Genomic DNA, 13,063 nt, shown 5'->3' with positions numbered 1-13,063 from the left:
TTCGCACTGACTGACCTTCATTTCTTAAAGTAATGATGGCCACTCGTTTTTCTTTACTTAGCTGCTTTTTTCTTGCCATAATACAAATTCTAACAGTCTATTCAGTAGGACTATCAGCTGTGTATCCACAAGACTTCTGCACAACACAACTGATGGTCCCAACCCCATTTATAAGGCAAGAAATCCCACTTATTAAACCTGACAGGGCACACCTGTGAAGTGAAAACCATTTCCGGTGACTACCTCTTGACGCTCATCAAGAGAATGCCAAGAGTGTGCAAAACAGTCATCAAAGCAAAAGGTGGCTACTTTGAAGAGCCTAGAATATAAGACATATTTTCAGTTGTTTCACACTTTTTGTTAAGTATATAATTCCACATGTGTTAATTCATAGTTTTGATGCCTTCTGTGTGAATGTACAATTTTCATAGTTATGAAAATACAGAAAAATCTTTAGATGAGAAGGTGTGTCCAAACTTTTGGTCTGTACTGTATATATATATATATATATATATACTGTATATATGTCTATATATACTGTTGAGTCTCTTGCTCTGCGGCACTCGGAGGTAGATACAGGACACAGTCTCTTTAAGCAACTTGTGGTTTATTATAAGAAGCAGCATAAACCACAACCAATGGCAAAACATAAACATAGCCTTTCGGGCATAACAGGAAGCAAAAAGGAAAAATGTATAGTACAGTCCTTACTTCGGCCGAGGTCCGGCCACTAAGGGTCAGCAATAGCACACGGTGTAGTTTTAGCACAAACACAAACTCCCCTCTCTCATGAGCTTGCTTCCACACACTGCACACCTGAGTGTCAGGGCTGGCTATTTAATGCCCAGACACTCACCTGATTGGAGGGATGATGGATAACGTCCCGCACTGCACTTAGTTATCCACTGAAAACATTCCCTTGTAAAAGTGGTTCTATTAACTAAGAACTAGCATGTTTTCACATCACTGAAGCTAAAAGTCTCAGCGACACATACCTCCCTTCTGACACAGTACCAGTGACTTTGTCACATACTCCCCCCCTCCGCCCAAAGCCGGGAGTTTTGGCACCTTCACTCACTAGACAGGGAAGTCTGAACAGGGCATCGGCATTAGCATGCAGTTTCCAGGACCTGTGCTCTACCAAAAAACTAAAGTCCTGGAGGGCCAGGAGCCACCTGGTCACCCGGGCATTTTTCTCCATCCGTTCCCTCATCCATCTGAGGGGGGCATAGTCTGAGACCAGTCTGAATTTGCGGCCTAATAGGTAGTACCTAAGGGTATCAATCGACCACTTGATGGCCAAGCACTCCTTTTCCACAATTGCATAATTCTTTTCGCAGGCTGAGAGTTTTCTGCTCAGATACAGAATGTGGTGTTCCTCCCCATTTACTTCTTGCAATAAGACATATGCCGACGTCTGAGGCGTCCGTCTGGAGAACAAACTCTTTCCGGAAGTCAGGTGCTATCAAGACCGGCTGGTTGCAAAGGGAGAGTTTCAGCTCCAGGAACGCTATCTCTGCCTACGAAGACCACTTAGCCATCTTCGTACCTCTAAGCAGGTCGGTTAGGGGTGCCGCTATTGTGGCAAAATTCGAGATAAACCACCGATAATACCCCACGATACCCAGAAAGGCCCGTACCTGTTTGTTGAAGGCTGGTTGAGGCCAATTCTGGATTGCCTCCACCTTGTTCATTTGCGTTTTTATTTCGCCCCGTCCAACCACATAGCCCAAGTGTTCGAAAATCACGACGTTGTCCAAGTAACTGGCAGCGTATTTTTTATGTGAGCCCAGAATCCAGTCCATAGCCCTCTGGAAGGAAGCTGGGACTCCTTGTAGTCTGAGCGGCATCCTAGTGTATTGAAAACACCCACCGGGTGTAGAGAAGGCCATCTTCTCCTTGGCCCCTGGGGCCAGGCGCATCTGCCAGTACCCTTTTGTTAGGTCCAGGATAGTGATGTACCTGGCAGGCCTCAGCCACTCAATAAGCTCATCGACCCGGGGCATCGGGTAGGCGTCAAACTTTGACACGTTGTTTAGCTTTCTGTAATCGTTACAGAACCGCCATTCTCTGTCCGGTTTAGGCACAAGAACAATCGGGCTTGGCCACCCGCTCTTAGATTCCTCGATAACGCCCAGGCTCAACATTTTCCTCACCTCCTTGGAGATCACCTCGGGAATTCTATACGGCCTTTGGTTCACCCGTACGTGCGGTTCCATCAGGATCTCATGTTCCACAACTTGCGTACATCCGGGCAATTCTGAGAACTGGTCTCGGTTTCTCTGCAAGAGTTCTTGGCACTGTTGTTTCTGGGCCAGTGAGAGTGTCTCTGCCACTGTAACATCCTCGACCCTGGCTTCAGGATTTGCCCCTAGAGATGGAGCTTCCATTGGTTCCCCGTCTCACCACGGCTTCAGTAAGTTCATGTGGTAGATCTGGTACGGCTTCCTTCTACCTGGCTGGCGAACTTTGTAGTTGACTTCACTCAGTTTCTCAACCACTTCATATGTTTCTTGCCACTTAGCCAAGAACTTACTCTCGACCGTGGGTACCAACACCAACACCCGATCTCCAGGGTTGAATTGTCTCAGCCTTGTGGCCCAATTTTAGACCCTAGCCTGGGCTTCTTGTGCTTGTAGAAGGCTCTCCTTCATGAATGGCATTACCCTTTCGATCCGGTCCTGCATTTGGGCGACATGCTCGATGACACTTCGATGGGATGTAACCTCTGCTTCCCAGGTCTCCTTTGCTATGTCCAGAAGTCCCCGAGGGTGTCGTCTGTATAGCAGTTCAAACGGCGAGATCCCTGTAGAGCTCTGGGGAACTTCCCTAATGGAGAACAGCACGCAATCCCAGTCTCTCCCATCCTTCTCCACAACTTTCCTTAACATCGACTTTAAGGTCTTGTTGAAAAATTCTACCAGTCCGTCCATCTGTGGGTGGTACACAGACGTTCGGAGCTGTGTAATTTGGAGGGCCTTACACAATTCTCTCATCACCTTCGACATAAACAGAGTTCCCTGGTCCATCAGGATCTCCTTTGGCAGACCTGTCCAGGAGAAAATATGTACCAGTTCTCTGGCGATACTTCTGGCAGAGGAATTTCTTAATGGTACTGCTTCCGGATAACGCATAGCATAGTCCAATACAACCAGAATGTATTGGTGGCCCCGGGCGGACTTCATCAGGGGCCCGACAAGGTCCATGGCAATCCGGTCAAATGGGACCTCTATGATAGGTAGCGGGACTAGGGGGCTCCGGAAATGGGACACGGGGGCCGTTAGCTGACAGGCGGGACATGACTGGCAGTAGTTCACAATCTCCAGGTGACATCCAGGCCAGTAGAACCTCTGTAGGACCCACTCCCGAGTCTTATCTACCCCTAGATGCCCACCCAAGATGTTAGAATGGGCCAGGCCTAACACTCTACACCTATAGAGTCCTGGCACTACAAACTGCTGTATTAATTTGCCTTTTGGGTTAGTGACCCTATAAAGAAGCTCCCAATTAAGTGCAAAATATGGGAACCTGGTGTCAGCCCCAGGCTCCTGAGCATCCCCATTGATCACAGACACATTGTCAAATGCATACTTCAAAGTGAAATCCTGCATCTGCGCAGTATCAAAGTTCCCCCCAGACACCCCTAAGTCTGGGACCTCGTCTTCCGGGGTCACCACCTCGTCTTCGCCTCCCACATCGCACACCCAGGTTTTTCCTGGAGATCAACTGGTGTGGGAGCGTGGCCCTTATGAGAGTCATCAAGCTCCCTGAGTCCAGGAGTCCTGCCGCCAGTACCCCATTAACAGTCACCGAACATGACTGTGGCCCCTCACCGGGCTGATAGCCCACACTGCAGGCGGGGTAGGCATAGTAGGAGCAGCGATGTCCAAGGGTACAGTCCATCTGTTCAGAGGTCAGAGGGCAGCGAGCAGCTACATGGCCTGGGCCGTGAACAAATAATCTCTCACGAGGGGACCTTGGGCACCACCACCCCCACCCTTTTGGATCTTGGAGGCACCACCCCCTTTTGGGCCTCCGCCCCCCGACTGGGTCCCACAATATGGAGTGGGCTGTTTTCCCATGGAACCCTCAAGCCCCTGGTACCTCTCAACCAGTCCGACCAGTTCATTAGCATTCCGGGGATCACCCTGGGCAACCCAAGTCTGTACTGACCTCAGTAAGGAGTGCACGAAACGATCCATTACTACTCGCTCTATGATCTGCGCTGGGGTAGAAGACTCTGGTTGCAGCCATTTGTGCAACATGTCAAGCATTTGGGAACACGGTGGTTTCTCGCGGTGAAAGGCCCAGCGATGGACGCGCTGTGCCCTGACAGTCATTGTTACTCCCAAGCATGCCAAAATTTCAGTCTTTAATTTGGCATACTCCTTGGCGTCCTGTAAGGCCAAGTCATAATATGCCTTCTGGGGTTCCCCCGTTAGGTATGGCGCCAACATCTCTGCCCATTGCTCTGGCGGAAGCCTCTCCCTCTCGGCAAACCTTTTAAATACCGTCAGAAAAGCTTTCACATCATCACCCGGAGTAATTTTCTGCAGCGCACCCCTTACCGCCTTTCGGACCACAAAGTCGTCCACTGACCTTATCGCTGGAGCGGTTGCCGAGCCACGAATCGCCTCTGCGAGCAAATCGATCTGCTGCTGCTGTTGTTGGCACTGGTCCTGTTGGGCCTGCTGCTTGGGCTGCTGCATAAGCAATTTGGTGGTCTCCTGTTGTGCCATCTGCTGTTGCTGTAACATCTGCTGGTGTTGCACTTGCTGCTGCTGGTGTTGCGCTTGTTGCGCCTGCAACAGATGCTTAAGGAGGTCCTCCATTCTGTCTGGTGTCACTTGCTGGCTCACAGCCGACTTCACCCAGGACATGCAGGCCTTCCTGTGACAGTCACACGTGTTTCGCTGAGAGTTTTACCCGCAATTCTAACACCACTTGTGGTAGAGTCTCTCGCTCTGCGGCACTTGAAGGTAGATACAGGACACTGTCTCTTTAAATGACTTGATGGTTTATTATAAGAAGCAGCATAAACCACGGCCAAGTGCAAAACATAAACATAGTCATTCGGGCATAACAGGAAACAAAAAGGAAAAAGGTACAGTACAGTCCTTACTTCGGCCGAGGTCGGGCCACTCAGGGTCAGCAATAGCACAGAGTGCAGTTTTAGCACAAATACAAACTCCTCTCTCTCAGGAGCTTGCTTCCACACACTGCACACTTGAGTGTCAGGGCTGGCTATTTAAAGCCTAGACACTCCCCTGATTGGAGAGATAGTGGATAACGTCCCGCCCTGCACTTCGTTATCCACTGAAAATATTCTCTTGTAAAAGTGGTTCTATTAACTCTCTCTGCACCGACTGTGCAGGAGAACTTGCATGTTTTCACATTACTGAGGCTAAGAGTCTCAGCGACACATACCTCCCTTCTGACACACTACCAGTGACTTTGTCACAATATATACAGTGGCATGTTAAAGTTTGTGCACCCCTGGTCAAAGTTACTGTTATTGTGATCAGTTAAGCAAGATAATGATGAAATGATCCCTAAAAGACCTAAAGATGACACATTTCCTTTGTATTTTAGGCAAAAAATATATAAATATATATATTTCATCCTTTACATTTAAAAAATTACAAAAAGGAAAATGGGCTGATGCAAAAGTTTGGGCACCCTTGGAGATTAGTGTACTCGGATAACTTTCACCAAGGTTTCAGACCTTAATTAGCCTGTTATGGCTTGTTCACTATCATTGTTAGGAAAAGCCAGGTGATGAAAACTTCCCAGCTTTATAAAAATACAGCCTCTTCTAACCTTGTGCCAAAAAACAGCAGCCATGGGTTCTTCTAAGCAGCGGCCTAGCACTCAGAAAATGAAAATAGTGGAGGCCCACAAAGCAGGAGAAGACTATAAGAAGATAGCAAAACGTTTTCAAGTTGCCCTTTACTCAGTTAGAAATGTAATTAAGAAATGGCAGTTAACAGTTACAGTGGAGGTCAAGATAAGGTCTGGAAGACCAAGCAATATTTCAGTCAGAGCAGCTTGTAGGATTGCTAGAGAGGCAAACCAGAACCCCTGCTTGACTGCAAAAGACCTTCAGAAAGATTTAGCAGACTCTGGAGTTGTGGTACATTGTTCTACTGTTCAGAGACACCTGCACAAATAATGCTTTCATGAAACAGTCATCAGAAGAAAACCTCTCACGCATCCTCACCATAAAATTCAACATCAGAAGTAAACAAAAGAACATCTAAACAAGGCTGATGCATTTTGGAAACAAGTCCTGTGGACCGATGAGAATAAAATAGAACCTTTTGGCGACAATAATCAAAGGTATGTGTGGAGAGAAAAGGGCACAGAATTTCAGGAAAAAAACATCTCACCAACCATTAAGTATGGGGGAGTATCAATCAGGCTTTGGGGTTGTGTTGCAGCCAATGGCACGGGGAACATTTCACGGGTAGAGGGAAGAATGGATTCAATGAAATTTCAACAAATTCTTTATGCAAACATAACTCCATCCATAAAAAACCTGAAGTTGGAAAGAGGTTGCTTCTACAAATGCATAATGATCCTAAACACACTTCAAAATACACACAATAGACTATCTCAAAAGGCGCAAGCTGAAGGTTTTACAGTGGACCTCACAGTCCTCTGATCAGAACATCATTAAAAATCTTGGTAGAATACTCTGTGAACTGACGAGACAAAAGTAAACTTTTTGGAAGGTGTATGTTCCATTACATCCGGCATAGAAGTAACACAGAATTTTAGAAAAGGAACCATGAATTCTGCTGTCTACCAAAAAATTGTGAAGAAGAATGTCCAGCCATCTGTTAGTGACCTCAAGCTGAAGCACACTTGGGTTATGCAGCAGGACAATGATCCAAAACACACCAGCAAGTCCACCTCAGAGTGGCTTAAGAAAAACAAAATTAAGACTTTGGAGTGACCTACTCAAAGTCCTGACCTTAATCCGATTTAGATGCTGTGGCATGACCTTAAAATGGCGGTTCATGATAAGAAACCCTCCAATGTGGCTGAATTACAACAATTTTGCAAAGATGAGTGGGCCAAAATTCGTCCAGAGTGTTGTACAAGACTCATTGCTGTAATGGTGCCGGGTGGTGGAACCACAGTGCCGTCGTATAGGAAGGGACTGAAGAGGCATAATTAAGGACCTCACCCAGATCGACCCTGGCTCGACGCCGGCTTTACGACTCCATGAACCAAGGAGGGACCAGGAAGGTGGACCAGGTGCTACTCCGGGACCGACCTCATGTGAGAGCAGGCGATTCCCACAGGATAGATGACAGGTGCCGACTGACACGGCAGATGGGCAAGCAGGCAGGCACGACTGGTAGGTAGGCAGGTGGACTTGGCTGGCGGGCAGGCAGGCGGGCATGGATGTAGGTAGATAGACGGACTCGGCTGGCGGGCACGGCTGGTAGGCAGGCTGGTGGGCACGGCTGATAGACAGGCAGGCGGGCACGGCTAATAGGCTGGCGAGCACGGCTGATAGATAGGCTGGCGGACAGAACTGAGATCTGAGAACTAACAGGAAGGTTAGGAATCAAACTGACAATGTTGCACAGGCACCTCCATGTTGAGGGAGGTGCCTTAAATAATACCTGTCCTCCCGCCATTGTCCAGGGACATTTTAGGACGGAACGCGTGGCCCCTTCAATAGACAGGGAGCACGTGCGCGCACCCTAAGCACAGTGCCCGGGGATCTGTGCGCGGTGCTCGCACCCGGGGCATGGCCAGCGTGGGAGACGACCAGCGGTGCGGGAGACACCGGCCAGGGGCTGCGGCGGTAAGGGGGTCGGTGTCTCTGCCGGGTAGGAGGCCTGAGACGCTGGTGCTACAATTGCCAGTTATCGCAAACGCTTGATTGCAATTGTTGCTGCTAAGGGTGGCCCAACCCGTTATTAGGTTTTGATGGCAATCACTTTTTCACACAGGGCCCTGTAGGTTTGGATTTTTTTCCCTAAATAAAAAAGACCTGCATTTAAAAGCTGCATTTTGTGTTTACTTGTGGTATTTTTGTCTAATATTTAAATTTGTTTTGTGATCTGAAACATTTAAATGTGACAAACATGTAAAAGAATAGGAACTCTGGAAGGGGTCAAACACTTTTTCAAACCACCAAACACAAGTCCTTCGGTCGAGCTCTCTGGCTTCACCACACACAACCTGGAGACTTCACTCTCCAGACCACACCAAAGAAAAAAAAATAGTGACTGTCACAATATATATATATATATTATTAAAAAAATCTTTATTTAAACATAGAAGATTAGAATCATTGCAGTACACCATAAAAACAAGTTAGGGCTGATACAGTAGATGGTTTGAGGATAAAATGCAGGGACTTATCATAAATGCAAAGCATGCAAAACATATAACATTGCCTATGGCAAGTAACAGTGACATCGAAAGTGACTGTGTTTGCATAAATAAGCCATGGATATATAAATGTTACCTACCGCACGCAGTGAAGTTTATTATATTTATTTATGCTGTGTGCAGCCACTCTTACACAGTTATCTACACTCCACAACAATGAAAGTACAACACCAAGAAAGAAAAGTCATGGAGTTATGAAAACACATGGACCTTAGTCTTTTTTCAACCTATATAACTATGTAACGATTGTGGGTTCTAGGTAATTTAGTGACAAAAAATGTATAATTGGTGGAGAAAGGTTGAACTTGATGGACCTAGGCCTTTTTTCAACCTACTGTATGTAACCGTGCAACTATGTAACAGTATGGATAGACATGTTAATGAAAAGCAATTGATAAAAAAGTGGAAACATTTTCAAAACATCTCAATTTATTCCATATTAAGTATTAGCGCCATGTGTAGAAATACACACACTTACACACCTTGGCATGCTAATAATTAGGGTTGTCTGAAAAAAGCTCTGTCACACTGATTGCAGTTGGGCACGCAAATCATCAACATACAATGCTGGCAGTTCCATTTGCAATTTCCGACTAATTACGTCGCAGATGTGCTCGATGGAAGACCTGTTTGGTAGCACGTTTAGGCTATGCAGGCTGCTAACATTAGCATGAACAACATGTCGCCTGATGTTCCATTGTTGAAAAAGGCTCTTGGGATACTTTCTTGTTTCCTTATGAAGGTATCTTCATGGCATTTCCTACATGATCTTCAGACTAATCTCTGGCTATCATTACGTCCAAGACAAAAGCTGGACTCATCGTTGACGAGGATAGATCTCCATTACAGCCTCCATTGCCGTCTTGCTCTGCACCATGATAGCATTTGAGAGTGCTGTTGTGAGGTCAATGGAGATCTGTAGCTAGATGTCTGGCTCATAGCCCAACATCATGGAAACACCTTCTGATTGTTTCTGCAGACTGTGTGATGCCAAAAGCTTGGTATGTGACGTCTAAGTTCACTTGCAGTACAGAATGGATCACTAAGTGCTATTCTTCAAATCTGACAAGACCATGAGGGAACATCACACCGCTCCTGCACCTGGAATTATGGTGTGGGGTGGCATTATGTACGGTAGCTGGAGCCCTCTAGTCTTTATTCCTGGTACACTAACAGCTTGATGTTACATTGATTTGGTCATGGAAGAGATGATACAGCCATTTGTCCAAAGTGTCCCAGGAGCAGTTTTTCAACACAACAATGCGAGACCGCATGTTGCTCGTGCTACTGTGAGCAGTCAGCATGGCCTGCAACGTCCCTGGACATGTCTCCCATCATACACATCTAGGACATCATTAGTTGGCAATCGTAAAGTGAGCTGCCAGAAGTGGATCTTGATGATTTGTGTGTCAAAGATCATTCTGCGTGTTAAAACATTCTTCAAACAACCATTAATTGCCTCATTGATACCATGTCAAGGTGTGTAAGTGTGGGGATTTGTGCACACGGCGCTCATATTTGATACTGAATACACTGAGATGATTTGAAAATTTTGTTTCCAGTTTCCTCATTTGTATATCATTTACATGTCTATTGTCCTGTCATTTTCATCAACTTATGATTTTCCCTTCTTGGTGTTGCAATTGCTGAAGTGTGTACAAGTACTGAAGCTCTCATATCCAAAAATGTCCAGAACTCTTGATTTACCTTGTATGAATGCTTTATTTTTGCAGGTGGGAGATTCTGTTTTGGAGAATGCTCGACTTATGTTGCAAACTGAGAATATACAAGCATGTGCAGAAGACTTCAAAGAAAGGTACTACACAAGTGTGGTCATCTATGGTAATTAAGGGTAAATGGTAATAAATCTGGTGGTCTATCATAGTTTAAGGAAATCTGTTACAAGGTTTTACTAGCCCATCTGGGAGCAGCATGATGTAAGAGCAAAGACCCTGATTCCAGTGTCACTTACTTTACGGGGGGCTGCAGTTTTGATTAAAAACAGCTTCTCTGCTACAGATCTATCTGATCTCTGAATGCTGAGCTCTGTATATCCCCACCCATGCCACTGATTGGCAGTTTTCTGTGTACAATGTACATAATCAAAAAGCTGCCAATCAGTGGTGGGGCGGAGTTAAATTACCTGGCAGCAGGTTTACTATTCCTCTAGTGAAAATCTCCTGCTTATAAAACAGTGATTTTATAAAAACTTCAGCAAGCAGCTCTGTAAGTGACACATCGCAGGAATCTGGGTCTCTATCTCTACATTATCTAGCTCTCAGATTAGGTAAAAAAAAAACTGGTGACAGATTCCCTTTAAGGGATCATTACCAAAATCCCAAGCGGTTAAGGGTAGTAACTAGTGATGATCGAGTATATTCGGTTAACCCTTTCGGCAAGTATGCTTGGGTGAGTACCGAGTGTCTTCAGCATACTTGGTGATATGTTTGAATCACTCCCATGCACATGAGTTGCGACTGTTTGATAGCTTTAATACATGTGAGGAATGCTTAAGAAACAAGCATTCCTCACATGTATTAAAGCTGTCAAACAGTCACAAATCATACACACGGGAGTGATTCAAACATATCACCGAGTACGCTGAAGATACTCGGTACTCGCCCGAGCATACTCGCCGAAAGGGTTAACAGAACATACTCCCTCATCACTAGTAGTAACTGGTAAAAGGCTTACCAGGTGGTCTTCAGTAGTGAAGTGGTTCTTGCCAAAATTTCATTTGATCTACGGCCATGAAGAGACCAATGTTAACACATCCACATCCGTTGCCTGGATAAAATTGAGAGACATAGGTCTTATTTTCAATCAAACCAAATAATTATATAAATATGTTGTTTAAAGGGGTTGTCCGGCCTTAGGGTACAAGTCTGCAGTCACTCTATGTGACTGCAGACTTGTGAATCCTCATCGTGCGCTGTTTGGATTTCTCGGTGCTGCTGCCAGAAGCAGGCGGTCATTTGACCCCAAGTATGCGATTTGCATACTAGCGTATACGGCCTCATTCAATGCAAGTGTATTGAACGAGGCCAGACATGTGAGGTCAGAATGTGGCTGGAAGTATGCAAATCACATACTTGCAGTCACATGACCGCTCGCTCCCGAAGCTGGCACCGGGAAATTATCACAGCGTGCTGTGAGGATTCACAAGTCTGCAGTCACAAAGAGTGACTGCAGACTTGTAGCCTATGGCCGGACAACCCCTTTAAGGTAGTAAAGGGGTCAATGCCATTATCAGTGTTAATTACGAGATTTAAAATGTTAAAGGCTATGTACACCATTGCAATCCACTTTTTTATTAATCCAAGTAATCTAAAATAAAAATGACATAACTTTGCAAGTAGTCTTCATTAAAAAAGTCTTATAATTTTGTCAACAGCTCTACAGGAGTTTTTATTGTGTTTCCAAGGTAACAAATAACAAAAAAATCCTGTCTAGTCTGATCCTACAATCATACTGCCTTCAATCTATCTCCTAAGGCTAGCTGACATATACAGGGTGGTCCAAAAGTAGGTGGACAGAAAGTGTAATAAGGTTATGAAGGGGGAGATTTATCAAACAAAATCCAGTAATTTTAGATAACATTATGTGGAGAGATGAAGCTTCTTTCAAATTATCCGGCCATATTAACAGACATAATTGTATTTACTGGTATAATGAGAACATGCATTTAACATTAGAGCAACAACTAAATGAGCCTGGTGTCAATGTTTGGGGTGGTATTTCAAGTTTTGGTGTTTTAGGACCAATATTTTTTGATGGAACAGTCACAGGAGATAAGTATCTCGAAATTCTAATGAATCAAGTTGTTCCCCAGTTACAGCAACAGCCTAATTCAAATGACCTTTATTTCCAACAAGATGGGGCTGTAACATACCTGGCGGCGTCCTTGCATGGTGGTCCATCTCCCACTGTGCAAGAGCGCGCACTTGATCTCCAGTCCAGAATGTCTCTCTGGCTTCCCTCCATGCTGTCTGTTTGTGTCTGTTTCTGCTGCTTAAGGGCGGCGCCCGATCACTTCCTGCCTTTTGTACCTGCTGTGGGTCACACCCCTTGTGCGTCCTCAGCCTATTGCTGTCTGTCACTTGGTATATAGCTCAGCAGCTCCCTTCTATCCCTGCCTGAGCATAGTGTTTCCTTCAGTGTGTGCTTGCACTCTGAAGGTGCCAGGTCCCGTCTCTTGTCTCCTGCTTTTTGTATCAGTTCCCGTGTCTGAACTGAGTCCTGTATGTCTCCTGCTTTGCGGTATCAGCTCCCGTGTCTGAACTGAGTCCTGTATGTCTCCTGCTTTGCGGTATCAGCTCCCGTGTCTGAACTGAGTCCTGTATGTCTCCTGCTTTGCGGTATCAGCTCCCGTGTCTGAACTGACTCCTTTCTGTGTTCTCTTGTCTGTCCTGTCTGAACACGCTCCTTGCCTGTTCGTTCCGCCTTCTAGTGGCCGATTTCCTAGACCCGCTCCTGCGTCTGGTCTGTCCTGTCTGAACACGCTCCTTGCCTGTTCGTTCCGCCTCTCTGGGGGCCGTATTCCCAGACCCGCTCCTGTATCCCTCTGCAGTGTCGGTCTCCTCCGTACACTCAGTTCCAGTCTGAACTCTCTCCTGTCCTTTACCTGTTTTGCCTCTATGTCCGTTCC

At 45.8% G+C, this 13,063-nt stretch overlaps 1 protein-coding gene across 1 annotated transcript in view; it reads left to right on the top strand.

Annotated features, from left to right (window-relative positions):
* BFSP2 (beaded filament structural protein 2) overlaps positions 1 to 13,063 on the top strand; it is a 76,744-nt gene that overhangs the window by 24,735 nt on the left and 38,946 nt on the right. The window contains exon 2 of the mRNA XM_073676587.1: positions 10,149 to 10,231. Coding sequence (XP_073532688.1) covers positions 10,149 to 10,231 — 83 coding nt within the window. The remainder of the gene's footprint in view (positions 1 to 10,148; positions 10,232 to 13,063) is intronic.

The sequence above is a fragment of the Phyllobates terribilis genome, unplaced genomic scaffold (assembly GCF_046119375.1).
Source record: "Phyllobates terribilis strain yellow unplaced genomic scaffold, ASM4611937v1 Scaffold_4__5_contigs__length_816908805, whole genome shotgun sequence".
In the NCBI taxonomy this organism is placed as follows: Eukaryota; Metazoa; Chordata; class Amphibia; order Anura; family Dendrobatidae; genus Phyllobates; species Phyllobates terribilis.
Note: the sequence above shows the minus strand (reverse complement) of the source record. Positions and strands in the feature narration are given on the sequence as shown.